Source organism: Charadrius vociferus, unplaced genomic scaffold (genome assembly GCF_000708025.1).
Source record: "Charadrius vociferus isolate BGI_N301 unplaced genomic scaffold, ASM70802v2 scaffold32, whole genome shotgun sequence".
Classification (NCBI taxonomy): Eukaryota; Metazoa; Chordata; class Aves; order Charadriiformes; family Charadriidae; genus Charadrius; species Charadrius vociferus.
Genome location: NW_009647856.1, coordinates 11,068,280 through 11,085,895, shown reverse-complemented (window position 1 = coordinate 11,085,895; position 17,616 = coordinate 11,068,280). Strand labels below are relative to the sequence as shown.

General features: G+C 45.6%; 1 protein-coding gene across 1 annotated transcript in view; it reads left to right on the top strand.

Moving 5' to 3' along the window:
• PLXNA4 (plexin A4) overlaps positions 1-17,616 on the top strand; it is a 443,814-nt gene that overhangs the window by 20,082 nt on the left and 406,116 nt on the right. Inside the window, exon 2 of the mRNA XM_009882970.1 lies at positions 1,490-1,672. Coding sequence (XP_009881272.1) covers positions 1,490-1,672 — 183 coding nt within the window. The remainder of the gene's footprint in view (positions 1-1,489; positions 1,673-17,616) is intronic.

Sequence of the window (17,616 nt, the reverse complement as noted above, 5' to 3'; positions counted from 1 at the left end):
ATAAAATGAATCAACTATCAGGCTTTTACAGCTCATGAACTCAAATTAGGAGCAGCACATGTTCTATCCATGCTTCCAGAAAGGTGTGGGCTCAGACAAGGAAAATAGTCATGGTCCTTTATTACTGATGTATGAAAACTAGGCAACCTTCCTCTACAATTAATTATTACCTTTCTAAGCCTTAGTCCAGAAAACATCTTAAGTGGATGGTTAACTTCAAATCTGTGAGTGGTCCTGGTGAAGTTAATAAAGCCCAACAGCTTTGGCAATTGTGTACTGTGGTATTTGGATCTTCATCTTTGACTTATTCTATGGAGATCTTCATATTGGCAACCTGCATTAGCCTCACTTGCTGTCCAGATGGTGCCTTAGGGTAGAAGAGTTGTCCATACTGTTCTGTTGGTGCACTCCTGTAACTCCCTGAAGTCCAAAGAAACGCCTTCAGAGATAATGTGCATCCACATGCAAGGATCCCGTTGAAGCACCTGTGTGATGACAAGCCTGAATTCAAATGCAACAGGTGTTAGAGCTTAGGCATCTTCATTAATGAACAGGACATTTTCTCTGGTTGTTAGGAGTTCATGGGTATCACCAACACATGCTGGAAAGCTCCCATAACAGCTGTGACACCTTCCCTCCTCTCTGAAGATCTTCAGTGAGTTACAGTACTCCAGTGAGATGGATAAATGTGGATAATTGCCATTTCATGGGGAAGAAGCGGGGACCCAGGAGGATGACGTACCCAGGCCAAACAGTGTGAGAGAAGGACCCAGGACAATATGATTAAATGACACCCCAGAAATGGGGCATGGGCACCGTTTGTAGTGTTTAATCCTTAGCATGGTCCCTACTGCGGATTTGGTGTGGGCTGACCAGTTCTCTCCCAGACAATTCCTGGACATGCCTTGGGGGACTATAATTTCCAAGATGTAGAGTGGGTGATGCTCCAGGGTTTGGAGGTGGGAGGGGAGTGGTTATTTAGGTTTCATAGATATAAGCCTTACTATTGGGCCTCAGGGCCGTAGGGCAGGCCAGAGTCTATTTTATTTGCCAGTACAGATTTAGCTCAGTGGTTCTTATTCTGGATCCCATGGGAATGATGTGCATACTTTTTTTTGACAGAACTAGATGTGTTTAAGACATTTTCAGCAGACGTTGTCTTTGATTGCTTAGTCTTGACTGGTAAAAATGACTGGTAAAACTGACTGGTAAAGCAGTCGAGAAAAGGCTTAACGTAATGTATCCTGCTGGGCTGTCATTCAAGAGAAGCAAGTTTCCAGTTCTCCTTCTGTCTGTAACTCATCATGCAACTTTGGACGAATTTTTTCCACCTCTGTATTTCTACAGTCCTGCCTTTGTCACTGTTTTGTCTGCCTCCATAAATTACAGGCATGTTATGCAATGGTGTGTCTGCTTGTATGGAGACTTCCCAAACGTCTAAAGAATTGGTGGCTTCATTTTTTCACACTCTCTTTCTTTTTGGTTATAGCTGTTAACAATTGATGACAATTTCTGTGGCCTGGATATGAATGCCCCCTTGGGAGTATCATCCATGGTGCGAGGGCTCCCCATTTTCACCGAGGATGGAGACAGAATGACATCTGTGATTGCCTATGTCTACAAGAACCACTCCCTGGCTTTTGTGGGCACCAAGAGTGGGAAGCTCAAGAAGGTAAGACCTAATGTGATCCTTCAAATCTCCATAAGAACATGAAAATCTGAGTTAAAGTGTTGCATAGAGCGTGTGCGCAGTCCTTATTCTAAGGTGCATCATCTGTTGTGAGGATAGAAAATGTTTCAGTTGGCCAAAAAAATTGTTTCACCCTTGAGGGATGGAGCTGATGTGAGAGAGAATAAAATCCTTCTTCCAAATTGTTGTTCATCAGCAAATGGATGTTTCTGAAGTCAAACCACAGGCCCAGCCACAGACAGACTCGGTGCAGTTAACATCCAACAGAGTATTTTTGTGTTCAGACCATCTCTAATTAAGTAGTTGATCACAGGGTATCTGTGCATGCTGGAGAAAAACTGACTGCAGCTGAAGTTTGTTAAGAAAGCCGATTCATTCTCTGGAGATCTTTCTTCAGAGCAATGTGACTGGGCTGTGATTTCACCACGAGCCCAGCATGGGATTAGCGGTTGCCCTGTTTAGGTCAGGCTGGGTGGTTGTACTGAAGGGAGAGCGGTTACATCAAAAGAAAGCTGTGTCTTGAACGATAATGAGCATTATGTTTATGGATGATGCCACATAAACCCAAATACAATAAAGAGCGTATTTATGTTCCTCACTGTGCTTCTCACTAAAAATATGCCTGTTGCAGGGCTGTAGCTCTGCAGTTTGCCATGTAAGGCAATAGTAGAGAGGCTTGAGAGGTGGAAGCTGGGAATTGGCTACCTGTGGTTTTCTCAAGGCAAGAAGAGGGATTAGAAGGGACCTTCTCACACTGTTGATGGGCACTACATCCATTTCAACTGCTCTATGCCAATCTGGCAATATTTGTCTGAATGCTCAGCCCAGGAGTGTTGCAAAATATTACATGTGAGAGGAGATTGTGGCTTTGTCATAATAATGGAGACGGGTGAGACGCTGGGAAAGGAGGTTGGGCAGAGCCTTGGGGTTTGGGTTTGGTGTTGATTCCTCTTTGAATTCCTTCTGCAAATAATAACTTCCAAGTTGGGGAGAGGAAGGTGACCCACTATGGCCTGTGTATAGGACTGACAGAGCGAAAAGGGGGAAGGGAGTCACTTGTTCGTGGATTCTTAAGGAAGGTCTGAAATCTCTGGTTTTGTTCCTCTATCTTTCTTCACTTTTTCTTCACTTAAAAAGAAAACCAGGGTAAATTCAGATGGCATTGTCCCCGTGCTGAGGCAGGTCTGCAAGGGGAACGGGATCCTGCCCGCTGGCAAATACCTCAGGCTTTGTTCTACAGAGGAAAGGCTGCTGATGCTTTTGAAAAGAGAATTCTATTTATTTATTTTTTTTTAATAGTCTATTCAGGCATGTGGAAAAGGAGCCAAATTGTTTTTTAAACAGTTGTAATAAAAATAATCTCCTCCCCTGACTAATTAGGTTTTGCTTCCCTGTCATCTGTGATATCATAATAAACTGTTTAGTTCTCCAGTCAGTCTCTTGGGGGAGGGGGAAATGGGGTAGCTGAGATCTGAATGGTAAATATCCAAAAGACCTAAACAGTTAAGAATGACTGCTGTTTCTCTGCACTCACAAGCTTTTGGTTTTTGTTTTGGCTTCAGGAGAAGCAAACTCAGGCACAGCTCTGTCTTTGCCTTTGCAGGTCACATTGCAGAATCCAAGATCTGATTCCTTTTAATAGGGGAAAATAGGAGAGAAAGCTTTTAGTCCTTTACGGAGTGTGGTAGAGAGCGGGGACAGCCTTATAGGGTAAGGAATGAGAAGAGGGGAACTGAACTGGCTGATGTAATTTGAGAAAGCTTCATTATATTCCCTTTTTCCTAATGTGCTGAATATTCTGCCTGCGGTAGTTACTGCATTTGGTCCATGTGTCGGAGCAGAGCTGGAGTCTCAGGCTGAGATCTTCCTTGGCTGAGTAAGTCTCCACCAGAGAGGCAGAATGCAAAGCAAAATAGGGCTCCCCTGAACACATGTGGGTGTTTCAGACCAGTTGATCCAGGCTCCTGGAAACCTCCAGTTCCTGCAGGTTCAGCCCTGTCCTTGCTATGACTTCTGCAGTCACTGACTCTCCTCCACACGCTGCCTTCCTCCAGGGATCCTGAGGGTATCTGAGCTCAGGACACCAGCCCGTTTTCTCCTCTGGGTGCCGCAGACAGGGCAGTTTGGCGCTCAGGATTTTCACTTGACAATCCTCGGTCCCTGCCAAGACTTCACGGACTTTTTTTGAAGCTTTGTTTTCCATCTTGGCTCATCAATCAGGTGCTCTGGAATAGGAAGCAAAGGAAATACTACAGTGGTATTGCAACTCCAGCATAATCCATTACATTAGCATGAAGTTTGATTTATGTTTTTCAAAAAAAATGCCTATGGGTAAGTTGGAATAAGCTTTGTAGAATTAGATGGAACTCCATGTACCAGTGGACAAAGCCCAGGAGCTGTCGTCTTTTTTTTTTTTTTCCCGCTTGTTGAGTCCTACCATTCATGGTACATACTGCTCTTTCTCCTGGTGCGGTGCAGCTACGTGGTCAAGCTACAGTGCAGTATTTTGGCTAGCGTGAAGAGAGGAGCTACTAAATCCAAGATAGCAGGTTCTACTCAGTTGTTGGAAGACTTGCTGCAAGTAATTACAAGATGGTTTTGGAGAAACTTTCTGTATTTTTCTTGTAGTTTCAGTCTTTTTCTCTGTGTGTGCATTTTTATGCGAAAGATGCAGACTACATATCAGATCTTGATGTATGTAATCTGTGAATACTCTGCAAAATACCCACAGTCATAAAGCAATATCTCTTAGTTGATATACAAATGTCACATATGTCAAAGGAATTTATCCAGTGGCACACACAACTGAAATAAAATATTGTGCTTTACAGGAACGTATCATTAAAATGAAAACTAGCAGCGTATCAGGAATCTGCCCATGTAACCAAGACAACAAAGAGAGAAAGAAAAGGAAAAACCAAGATAGAGATAGGGTAGGAAAAGAGTGAGCGAAACACAACGACAAGGTTGGCCCCAGCTATTTCACTGCCCCAGGCAAAATACATTTTTGCAACCCTCGCTCATTCACGTAGCTATGTGTGCAGACCAACTGGAAGGCACTGAATAATGTGCTGTAGAAATATGCCCTCCAATTCTGCTGGCTTGTCCACAGCACAGCCTAGCCCTGCAAAATGAAGATATAAATAGGATAAAAATGCAGACCTACAGAAAAGAAAAATTCTCCCTGTCCATATCTCATGTAAAGAAACCAGCGTCCTTGGATTAAAGTCCTGATGGGTGATGGTGGCATCTTGAGGATGGAGAAGGGTGGCCCAGGGATGAGTGGGTTGGGAGACAGCTGCGTTCAGTTGTTTGCTCTACCAGAAACTTCTGGTGTACCTCCCGTACCTCATTTTCTCGCTTGCAAAGGGTAGGAAATATTTTTTGCTTGCTCAAAGAAACGATGAAGAAAACTAATTCACTAGAGGTTGTCAGGTGTGTGATTATACCGAACAGTTAAACTAGACAAACCAGATGAGATGGAAAATCAGCTCCTGACCACTTGTGGGAATTAAAGATCCTGTGGTACTTTTTAATGAGAAATATTTCATCTTGCAGTGCTTTGGTCAGATCCCAGTATCTGTAACTACCTCCTGTTCTGGCTGGTCCGTGGTGTTCCCTGTGCTTCTGTACCATGTTGGTAAGCGTTGCCACAGCTTTAGTGTACTCCAGGGTGCCTGGTGGGCTTCGTTGACAGAGTGAGTTCCTACATATGATGGGAAGTGCTTTGAACAAAACCCAGGGCTGTTTTAGTGATATTTTTCAGGAGATACGAAAGCTTCACTTGGGTTTAATGAAGGGCTGTTTTGACTCTGCAAACAGCAGCACAGCCAGCCATCGGGAACGGGAGTTATTCCCGGGTATGTGCTTCCTACAAACCACTTGGCTGTTTTACAGCCAGGTGCCGAAATCCACTGGCTTTCTTTTCCTTTGCACGCTCTCTTGTTACACGCTTAGCTCTTCGCTCCAGTGGCAGGAGAAAACTAGAGATGTACCCATGGAAATGCTTTGCATGGTTTTGTATGCTTGTTTTGGATTTTTTTTTTTCTTTTCTGGTGTGTCTGGCCAAATTACATGCCCCTAATACCTGTCACCACTAAGGGAGCGTAGCAGTATTCGGTATTCCTTGTATTCCTTCCCAAGGCATTCAATTTATGGGTCCTTGCTTTTGTGCAGATAGTTTCCAGTCAAAGAAATACAACTTACCTGCAATTATTCTGTGTGTAGATGTAGGTGTAAAGGGCAATTTAAGTTTACAAATGTCAACCTGGGAACAGCCCTAGGAACTGAACTTCTAACGAAACAATGCTCTTCATCCATTTTGAAATGCTTATTTAAAAATGGAGTAGTGGTAACTTACATTTATTTGAAACTTCCCTGTAAGAAATATTTTTTTTTTATTCCATCAAAATATTTCACTCAAAGCCTTTTCTATGCTAAATTCCTTGCAGAGAAAGAAATTTGGCTTAAAAACCAATTCTTTCACTCTGTGGCCTGTATTTCATTTTTCATAAAATCCCACCAGTTTGAGGTCTTTGAAGGGCTTTTTAGATGTGGACTGCTGTTTGGGGTGAAGGTTTTCATTCAGATCAGACAGCTCTGAAATCTGGCCAACACTTCCCAGGTATCACCTCTATTTAGTAGAAAATTCTCAGTATTGTCCAGTTTCATGAACCACCCTCTGGATTACCCCGAACCCTCGAGACACTGCTTCTTTGGATCCAGAGACAAAACACCATAGGGAGGTTTTTAGATCTAAGAGCTCATTTTGGCCCATCTCACCGTTGCGTTGGGGAAGGCTGGCTTTCTCGAATGCATAATTGGATTGGAAAGTACGTGCAAATCTGAGCTCCTGCTGGTTTCTGGCCGCGTAGCTGTGGCTATCCCATCCCATCAGTCGGATGACAGCTCTGGTTGGATGCTACGGTGCTGTTTACAGCCGCCTGCCTCGAAGAGGGAGTGGGAACCACTGGCAGCTATTGAAAGAGTTGGCATGTGGCTTGGAGAAGACGTACCTTGGTCTACGGTAGTGTCAGGACTGCTTCAGTAAGGTAACTCTGAAGGACACCCAAACCTGCAGCTTTGATGGGTTTTCTTGCTACAGTCATTGCCGCCTTACATGTGGGGTGAGCTGCTTTCCCGGAGCAGGGTTCATCCTGTTTAACATCTGAATCCTGATGGGACTGTCAGCATGTCAGGTCCTTCCTCACAGCTGGATTGTTCTCAAGTGCTATGAGTGGGCAACAGAGGAACGAAATGTTTTTAACGCAAAACAGTTTGAGCAAGGTGAAAAGGTGCAAGAGATGGGCAGAGACCCACAGGCAATAGAGCTCTGGGTGGGCTGGTGATACTGTGACATATCCACGTGGATACCACGTATCTTCCTTTTCTGCTCTGATATCTTCCTTTTCTGCTCTGACACCTCACCACCAGTCCAAGGAGCTGGAACTACTGAGAGAGCCCTGGGTTTGCCATGCATGTGTTTGCAGTCTCGTGAAAACTGCAGGCAAAGAGAGATCCTCAGTGTCCCTCCAGGCAAGGGGGGGGTTCTGAGTACGCACAAGACGAGAAACCCTGCTTGGTTTTGATATTCCTTGGAGGATATTCTGCTGCTGACAGCTCTGTGTGAATGTCAGCAGGGAAACTCGGCTTCCTTCTCCTTCCCTCTGCTGCTTTGTAAGAATCAGGATTTTTTTTTTTTTTTTTTTTTTTTCACCAACTGTTTGGCAAGTGGACTTGACTGCTCTGAAAACATGCTGTAGAGGCTCCGGCTCCTGCTGGGAAGCTGGTTTCTGCAAGAGGGGCTTGTTCGCCCTGGCCTCTCCTCACAGCTTCCTAAATCAGTGGGAGTCCGAGTGCTTCACTCACTTGTGATGGAGCGATACCGTTTCCCGTCTGTATTTGACGTCTGTGAAGGCTGCAGTTGTCTGTGTCCTACCTTGATATACTGTCCCTCTTTGAGAGGTCTTTGCCAGATCAGATGCCTGAAGAGTAGTTCAGTTTTCTGGCTGTAGTATTCGGAGAGCTGTGATTTTGGTAGCTGTGGTATACTTGGCACTTGATGCTCATCTTGGGCGTACCACGAGGCAGCCCTGAAAGAGAGGGGATGGGAATCTACGTGGACATTGGGCAATGACACCCATTTGTAGTGGGTCATGTAAAAGTCATTGGCTGGTGATGCTGGAGTCCAAAATGACCTAGAAGTGTTGAGTGATCAGATACTATCTCCACAGGTGAAATCCAAAGATGCAGGACTTGTGCATCCCGGTCGTAGGCTGCTGTGCTGTGTTGTCTCTGTCCCCCTGCTTCTCTGAAGCCTTGTGAGTGGGTGGACATCTTTCTGTTGCCCTTGACCTTTCACCAGCTAGAGGTCAAATGAGGTGGGAAGCAGGTTCTCCTGTGCATCTGTTCATCCCAGAGCTGCAGTCACTGAATCACAGAATGGTAGGGGTTGGAAGGGACCCTCAAGGATCATCCAGTCCAAGCCCCGGTCAGTTGGGAGGATCTGGATGAATAGCAGGGCTGCCATCCAGAGGGACCTAGACAGGATGAAGCAATGGGGTTGACAGGAAATCATTTAAGAAGTGTGAAGTCCAGCACCTGGAAAGGAGTGACCTCTTGCAATGATTCAGGCTGAGGACTGCCTGGCTGGGGAGCAGCTCTCCTGAAAAAGACTTGGGGATCCTGGTAGACAGCAAGTTGCACATGAGCCACCATCATGCCTATGCAACAAAAGAGGCCAACAAGATCCTCAGCTACATAAACAGGGTCACTGCTGGTAGATTCAGGGGAAGGTGATCATCTTGAACTCAGTAGCTAGACTGTATCTAGATACTGTGCCCACTTTTAGGCCCCTCAGTACAAAACAGGTGTTGATTAACCAGAGCTAGTTCAGCAGAGGGTGAAGAGATTGGCCAGGAGCTGGAGAATCTACCCTGAGAGGACAGGAGAAGAGAAATGAACTTATTCAGGCTGGGGAAGAGAAAACTTGGAGGAACCTGACAGCAGCATTCCCATGCCTACAAGGAGGTTATTGAGAAGATGGAGCAGGGTCTCCACATTCAGGAGTGGTGGGATGATGTGAGACAACAGGCATAAGCTGACGTGAGAGCACTTCTAACTGGATATAAGGAAAACCTTTTTCCCATGAGGACAGGCAAGCATTGAAGCAGGGTGCTCGTGGAGGTTGTGCAGTTTCCATCCTTGGAGGTTTTCAAGGCCTGAATGGACAAAACAACCTGGTCTGATCTCACAGCTGACCCTGCTTTGAACAGGAGGTTGGACTAGAGACCTCCTGAGGTCCCTTCCAGCCTGGGTTACCCTGTAATCCATCCTCTGCTGCAAACCCCCAGACCTGAAACCACGTCAGAGGATCTGTATCCAGAATTTGCTGCTGAACTGGTGCAGCTGACACTTGTTTTAAATTGCCACTAATTGCTCTGTCACTGCAGGTGGGTGCTTCATCTTTCAAACCCCCCATTTCCATTTCTTTGGGACTTCCAGCTACAACTGGTCAATGTGGCACACTGCAGTTAGCTTGTTGCAGTATCTAACTGCAGTAGGAAAACTCCCCCTTTTTTTTTTCTGCTAGGGAGGTTGCTGTTCCCAGCAAGAGTTAGAGCCTGCTTTTTGGCAGCGAGCGATTAATTTTCCGTGTCTCTCCCTCAAGTACCCCTCTCTGCTTTCTGACTACTCAGCAGTCTCCGGGCTGGTGCGGAGGGTTTGGCTGAGCTGTGCTTTTGCTGGGTGCCTTGTATACATGTGTGGAGTGCCGCTCTTTTTTTGGAGGTTCTGGTTTAACACCGCCTCAGAGTCTTGTCAGAGATGGAATCTCACAACCGTGCAACGAGATTTGCAAATGACTGTCTAATCCCTCCAGATGCAATCTGTACTTCAAAGTCCAGAAGCGCTCGCTGGCTGCTACTGTGCGTTCTGCATCGGTGGTGCTGTACCATGCACTTCTATTTCCAGTTCCAGGAGAAACAGCGGGCTCCAATGGACCCACTGCAGCAGGGAAGGCAGCAGGTTGTACCATCATCTCTTCAAAGTCTTCCTTTAAGCAGCTGCAGCCTGAATTTGACAGTTTGCCAGTTGCAAAACAGCTGAGCTGGGTTTTCTCCCACCACAGGCTGAAGATGCATGCTGTGCAGGGGGATGTTAGTGACAAAGGTGGACACAAAGCGACAGATAACAATGTCCTGCTGCAGGTTACCTTGCTGAAATCCATGGGTCCTGGAGCCTCCTGGGGGATAGTTTGCAGTGATGCTGGTTGTCACTTGCCTTGTCGCGGCAGGGGATTTTCTGCATGGTGTCAGTAGCTCTGGGCAAGACATGTGGAGTATTCTGGCTGCAGTACCTGGCGTGGCTGTGCTGTTGATGGAAACCATGTAGGGTTAGAATACAAGGAAAAGCAGATACGTCCTCGTCCTCCCCTGTCTATGTACTTCTATTGGTTTTTGTCTCTCTGTTCTCTGAGAAGTGCTCTGGATGGGACATTAGGTGGTCAGCTTTAGTATTCACCTGCTACTTCTGCTCTCCAGGGTGACAAAGAGAGGCTATTTAACTCCCCATACACGTCATCTAATGCCCGGATGGATGCCCAGCCAAAATGGCTCTTGTCATTCCTTCCTCCTCTCTATCCCCTTCCCTTTTGACTGGGATAATGACTTTTCAGGGAGCCCTTGAAGTGCCTCTTGCATCTGCCTTTGATTTGAATGCCTCTTGTCTGCTGACCCTTCTTACGGGAAGTCGGCTTAAGTGCGGTTCTCCTAATTAGTTTTGCTTTAATTTAATCTTTTGAAATAATTTTATCAAAAAGAGGAAACCTTCTACCCACTCCCTCATTTTATCGGCTTGTTTTCATGCATGGTCTCTGGGTTTATTTCTCTATTTCCCGTGTCTCTAGATAGGACATCATTTGCATATTTGATTAAGCTCCATATGTTATCAGGGAGCCAGTTGAAAGAACAGCAAGTCCCTGATAAGGCACTGTGCATCCGTCTCTTCCTTTCGCCATCCTCCACTCTATCCCCCTCACCATTCTGCAGCCGTATCGGTGCCCAAAATCACCTCTGCAGCTTATCTCCCCTCTGCCTTCTCCCATTGGCCATATGACTGGTCTCTAGTTCAGCTCCAGGTAGGCATGGATGTAGACATCACAATTTGACAGCTTCTGTCTTTAGGAAGGAAGCAGAAAGGGTGCCGAGGTTGGGAACTGAGAGCTGGTGAAGACAAACCATGACAACGAGGTCCAGATTCAGTTCCATGTTCTCTCTGAAGTTCTTCACAGGATCCCATTGTGTCTACGGAATATATGCTGCATGAAACAACCTTGTTCCCACTGTTCACTCATTATGTCGTCCAAGGCTTTGTTGAGAGCCTCAGCTGGACTATTTGCTGCAGTCTGGATGACACCTTTAGCCTGTCTCCCAGGTGCTAGAGATGACTGCTGTGCAGACAACAGAGTAGGGTTGGAGTGGCTGGATACAGAATAGCCATGGATGAAGATCCATCTTTTTTTTTTTTTTTTCCCTGAAGTTTGAAATGTATTTTTAAAATGTGCATCTCTACGTGTGTGTGTGTGTGTGCATGCAAAAAATACTGCTTAAAAGTTTAAACTCGGGCCTTCCAGGCTTCTTTCTCTGGCTACTGCTTTGTGAAAACCATTTGCCTTCAATAGTTTTCCCAGTTCGCCTCTAAGAACCCTTTAATTTAAACTAAGTTGTGGATACCCCAGAGGAAACTTAGGGAAATGCTCAGTTTAACTGTAATTCTCCTCCCCACTGCTGATGTTTAAACTGGGGGAAGATTTGCTCTATTTGTGACCCATAGCTGGGCATTTCTGGGTGTGATCAGAGGCCCAATTCCTGGTGTGGCAAAGGGAGGGTGAGTTCATAACAACAAGCAGAAGTAGTATAATTAGCCGTGTTGCTGGAGTTGGAGGAGGGACCGCAGCTTGCATAAGGGGGCCTTGGTTATTCAAAAAGAGCCTTTCCCTCAACTGACATCCGAAGCGTAGCAACAAGAGGTTTGATTTATGAGCCAGCTCTTAATTAAAAGGCAAAAAGGAATGTGCCTCCTTCGTTAGGATAAGCAACTTTTGGCTTGAGCTAATTTGAAGAGCTTCTCTCCACCTCTTCCCCTGCACACACCCAGACTCCCCAGCGTGCAGCGGCCCCTCGGCATCAGCGTGGCGGTTGCGAAGCCCTGTGAGGGGGCTTTAGCGTCATCTGCATATCCACCACTTATGAATGCTGCTGGTGGTGTTTGTGAAGCCAAGAGAAGGGAAGCAGAAATAAAATCCCCCGTGTTCCTCTCCAACTTGATCTCTTCCCCTTGAGCTTCTTTCATTTTGGTTTAATGACTTTGGCTTGCTATGCTTCATCATCCCTCTCTCATTTCGTCTTGGTGGCAGCCTGGCTTGAGAGCAATCAAGCTTTGATGGATTGCTGGTTGTTAGACTCATGTGTGTGAAGCTTGGGGGGAAGCATGAGAGAATCATGCTGGTTTTTGTAGACCCCAACCCATATGGTGTCTGCGGGAGTAAAGACGTGTGTTGCTACGCAGGATTCAAGGATCTGTTCCTGCTTGGTCTGACACTTGTCTTGTTTTGTTTTTTGTTGGTTTTTTTTTTGTTTTTTTTTTTTTTTTCTCTCCAAAACTCTGTCAGTAGCCTTTCACCTCTCCTAGAGGAAACCATACGGAAGAGCTGCAGGTCCTTGGCCCTTTCTGAAATTAGAAGAGCTATCATTGCTGGGTGAGGGGTAGAAATACGAACTGAAGGCTAGACCAGAATGATTAATCAAAGCTGTGGCTCCAGCAAAGTCCCCCTGTGATGCTGTGCCAAAGGGTGACCAGAAGATATCTTGCTAGCTGTGATAGCAGCAGCTAACCCTATAGATTTGACTATAACCCGATAGTGTGAAATCTAGGTTAATGTCAGTGATGCTTTTTTCATGAACTTGTCTCTGCCATTGCTTGGCTTTCTTCTTACTGGCCAGTGTTCTACTGACTATTCCTCAGTTGAGGCCCCATCCCTGGAGCTGTTCAAGGCCAGGCTGGACGTGGCCTTGGACAACCTGATCTAGTGGGAGGTGTCCCTGCCCATGGCAGGGGGGTTGGAACTCGATGATCTTCAAGGTCCTTTCCAACCTAAACCATTCTATGATTCTATGAACTATGACCCCAAGGATGATCATTCATCTCCTAAATTTAAAAGGAGTTGAGTTGGGTGGTATACCAATGCAAGACCCCAAAAGGCAATAGAAGTGCTAGCTGGGTTGGCATCCATGCTTGACTAGAGACAGCTTGACTAGACTCTGTGTTAACAGAGAGAACCCTTCCACGGGCCACATCCCAGGAGATTACTCCTGGTAAGAGTTGTTCTTATATATCAGCAGCATTGCATCAAGTATTCACCAATGCCTCCAAGCTGGGATCCCCCATGGCGCAGTGCGCCTGGAAGTGTGTGTTGGAAACAAGTTGAGCACTCCCAGGCTCCAGTGGGAGATAGGTTGGGACCCTGGGGGTGCCAAGAGAAGCAAAGTCTAGAGGGGAAAGTTGGGAGCCAGTCATCTGTGGGTTTCAGCTCTGGTTACACTCTGTCGTGCTGAACATGTTCTGCTGATGATTCACAGGGCTGGGTCACTTTAGACAACAAAAACCGAACTCCCAAGGGACTTTGGTGGGTTTTGGAAGCTTTGCTGATGGTTGTTTTTCTAGCTGATGTGGTACATTGGCAAAGGACTCCAGCACGCTGTTGTATCTATGGCATCCTGGAAATACAAACTGCTGTTTCGACTGCCAGCCATGCTGGTATCCCACCCTGCTGGGATGCTCATGGCTGTGGTCTGGAGTTATCTTTGCATTTGACTTCTTGTAACTTTTTTTTTTTTTTTTTTTTAACCGATGCTGGCAACAAATTCCAGTGCTGTCAGGGAAAAGGTTATCACTGAGACTGGCCGAGACCTCGTCATATTAATTTTTCAGAACCGTTCTGATGAAATCTAATTAAACATAATGACCGGCACTGTGCGAATCTCCCTGTGTTTGCCTCATTTGTCATATGGTTGATTAAGGCTGGGTTATCGGGGGGGAGTTTATGACTTGTGATCTCTGCTGGGGTGGATGTGGTTTTGCACACTACAGGCACTTTGATCTTTTCCCCACTGCTTACAAGTTTCTGTGGGTTTCTTTTGGATTTCATATGCAATCGATTTACCTCCTTGGGGTCTAAGGGAACATATTGATGATAGAGCTAACCTGAGCGATAAGGACATGCCGTGCATGCTAATGCATTTCTTCTGCCCTTCAGACAGCATCTCTGTGTTGGTAAGTGATAGGACCTTGGCATCCTGTTAGGTTTGAGTATTTGTCTGTCTCTTACAATGAGAATAACTCATTTTGTTGTTTTCTTACAGAATGGAGAAGATTTTACAAAAAGAATATATAAAGAAAACCCCAAACTAAAACACAGACTTGCGCCAAAACAAAAGGGATTGCTACTCTCTCCTCTTTTTAAACAAAACAAACAAACCTCCAAAGCTCTGAAAGTTTTATGGTCTATGAAACAACCACTTATGGTTATTTGACCTTCCCACCTCCCATTTTCTCTTTTTTTCATTTAATTAGCTCTCTTCTTACAGGTATTTTTACTGTGAGATAGAAAAGTCAAAATCTTTTGACGCTTTCAAGCCCCTTCTTCCCCTTGTGATGATGTAAATGAATTCCCCAAATCCCACCTAAATTCTGAATTTTTAGCTAATTTGTTATTCATGGAGAAAAAGAAAATGTTTCGAAATTTGTATCTCTCTGTTTTCCTTGCACGTCTATCTTAGCATGCAATATATGGAGAGATGCGAGATCTTATGAGACTACTGCATTTAGGCTCTTTGTTAAACTTCTTCTGCCAGGTTAGCATTTCTGTCTGCTTGGAAGCTGGAGGATTGAAATCACCTGGGAGGCCCAGTAGTGAAATAAATTATCATAATATAGTGGGAAAAGAAAAGATTTTTAGGATGGCGAGTAGTGCGGGGCTACCCTGGTGTATTACATCTGTTCATTTAGAGATGTAATATGGCTTTGGGCTGCATGACTGAGAGATTCTTATTTTGAGGGAAGAGGGCTGCTTGGGCTGGGGGAATGCGGTCAAATATGACATGTAAATGCTCAAAGTCATTAACACTAACTGTTTATAACAGCAAACTAAAGCTGAGCATTGATTGTTAATTCATGGTTTTTAAGCCAGTCTCTGATTTTTAGAGGAATCTGACTTTTTTTTTAGGAGACTGCTGGTGCTGTGAAGCAGTGTTGGGGGGGAGCAAGAGACTAAAAGACCTGTTGCAATTAGTATTCTAATGCTCTGCCTTTTAAAAATTGTCAGCATAATGCACATATGTGCAAATACAGGACTGTTCACCAAGGTGTTATACGCCCTACTGTGCTAAAAAGGATTTGTGTTTAGGGGAACATGTTATGGGTGATCTGAGCTCTACCCGTCCTGCAAAGCTCTGAGGAGTCCGAGGTTATGATGGAGCAATGGTCAACAGGACCTGAATAACCACCAATTCATTACACTGTCATCTGCCGGTGATTAGGGTACCAGTATAGATATTATGGTGGGTTATTTTTCCCTCGTGCTCTGCAGCCCCTGCCCGTCTCCTGCTCTGTGATGTAGCCCAGGCTACCGCCGTGCAGCGTTGTTCCCTGTTAAGGAAATCTCAGGCGCTTTCCTCTTAAAGCTCCCACTGACATTGTCATGGAAGCGCTGCCCTTCTCCTCGCTGCAGAAGGCGAGCCCTGCTAGGAAAGATGATATCACTGCCACTAAATATACACCAGCCGTCAGGCCCCCTGTTCGTGCCAGGGATGCTCTGGCAGACTCTGATGTGACTTCTTGTCTATGTTTTGTCAATTCTGTCGGTGGCAGGTGATTTCATTACCCGCTCTTTAATTGCTTGCGGAGAGCCTAGCTATTATTTGTTTGTTTTCACTTTCCTGATGGAAACATGTGCTGGCAGCTCCCTTGCAGTTCCCTCCTCCAAGATGCACAGATCAGCCTTGTCACCTGGTTTCCCAACATTTTCTTTGATTATTTTTTTTTTTCCTTTTGGTAGAGCTGCAAAGTTTGGAATTGGAGTTGAATTCCCGGAAAGTTCAGTTTCAGGATTTCAGTCTAGTGTGCTGTGGTGGGATTTAGGGGCTCTCAGTTGTGTTCCCTGTGTGCCATCAGCTCTCTGGGTGATCTTGGGCTCATCTGTTCCATCTCTCTATTTCTCCTGCTGTAAAAGAAGGAGAGGGGAGTGGGAAGAGGGTGTTTGGGAAAGGACTGAGTTCCTCCTTGGACGCTGTCTGGACTGGGGATGGGGTCTTGGTAAGGTTTACCCCATGTATGTTTGCTGGGATAGTCAGTGTATGTTGCTCCTGGATCTTCCTCACATCTGATGTGTCTTGTGGACAGTGTTTGACCCCGTTTCTTCTGCTGTTTTTCCATCTGGTTCCCTTCTTCCAACAGCTACTTTGCCTGATTGTCCTTTGACTTCACCCTTTAGGGTATATCAGGTTTCCCTCTTCCATCCCCTTCATTCCTTATCCATAAGGACCTTCCTTCAAACCTCCACAGTTTTGCTGCTGCATCCATTCATCTTGGATGTCCACCTATGGTTTGATCTGAGCATCAGATTAAAACATAAAAAAAATTAATTCGGTTTCCTGCTCTGCTGCTGACTTTTTTGGATCCCCCTTTTGGAAAATGGGGATTCATCTTGTAAAATGTAGATATCTCCATCCACAGGACATGTCCACTGTCAACCCCCTTTCCAGTCCAGTGAGAGAAATCGCACCTTTTAGGAGACATCTCCTCCTACAGAACTTTGAAATGGCCTGTGTTAGGTCAGACAAATTGCATCTTAAAAATGTCTCTTTCTCTCTATTAGCAAAAAAGGGAAATGAGGGCAACTTGTTCAGATGTAAACACCCCTTATATCTCTGCTCCCTGTCTCTAAGTGACAGTAATGGTGTTTCCCTGCTTTGTCTTGTGAACAATTAGTGGTTGCGAGGTGCTCCAACATTATGATAATAGAAAAGCTCAGTGCAGGGTTATCTTGTGCATGAGTTTCCTGCTGGAATTTGATTAACATGCTCAGATGGGGCCATTTCTTTGGGTCCTTGGTATGATCTTTCTTCATTTTGATGCAGGTGACTTATCCAAACTCTTCTGTGAAGCTCAGATGCTCTTTTCTGGCCAGGCAGTGGGCCATACACCTAAAAGATGTAAAGAATATACGGATGATGGCGTAAGAGTGGGGACACTGGGCTGCAACACACAATCATAGAATAGTTTGGGTTGGAAGGGACCCTTCAAAGGCTACCTCATCCAAACCTCCCTGCCATGAGCAGGGACATCTTCAACTAGATCAGGTTGCTCAGAGCCCCGTCCAACCTGACCTGGAATGTTTCCAGGAATGGGGCATCTCCCACCTCTCTGGGCAACCTGGGCCAGTGTCTCACCACCCTCAATGTAAAAAATTTCTTCCTTGTATCTAGTGTAAATCTCCCCTCTTTTAGCTTAAAGCCATTATCCCTTGTCCTATTGCAACAGGCCCCGCTAAAAAGTTTGTCCCCACCTTTTCTGTAGGCCCCCGTTTAGGTACTGGAAGGGGCTATAGGGTCTCCCCAGAGCCTTCTCTTCTCCAGGCTGAACAACCCCAACTCTCTCAGCCTGTCCTCACAGCAGAGGTGCTCCAGCCTTCGGAGCATCTTCATGGCCCTCCTCTGGACTCATTCCAAGAGGTCCATGAACTTCCTATGCTGGGGGCCTCAGAGCTGGACTCAGTACTGCAGGTGGAGTCTCACCAGAGTGGAGGAGAAGGACAGAATCCCCTCCCTTGCCCTGCTGGCCATGCTTCACGTGGTTTAGGAGACAAAAGA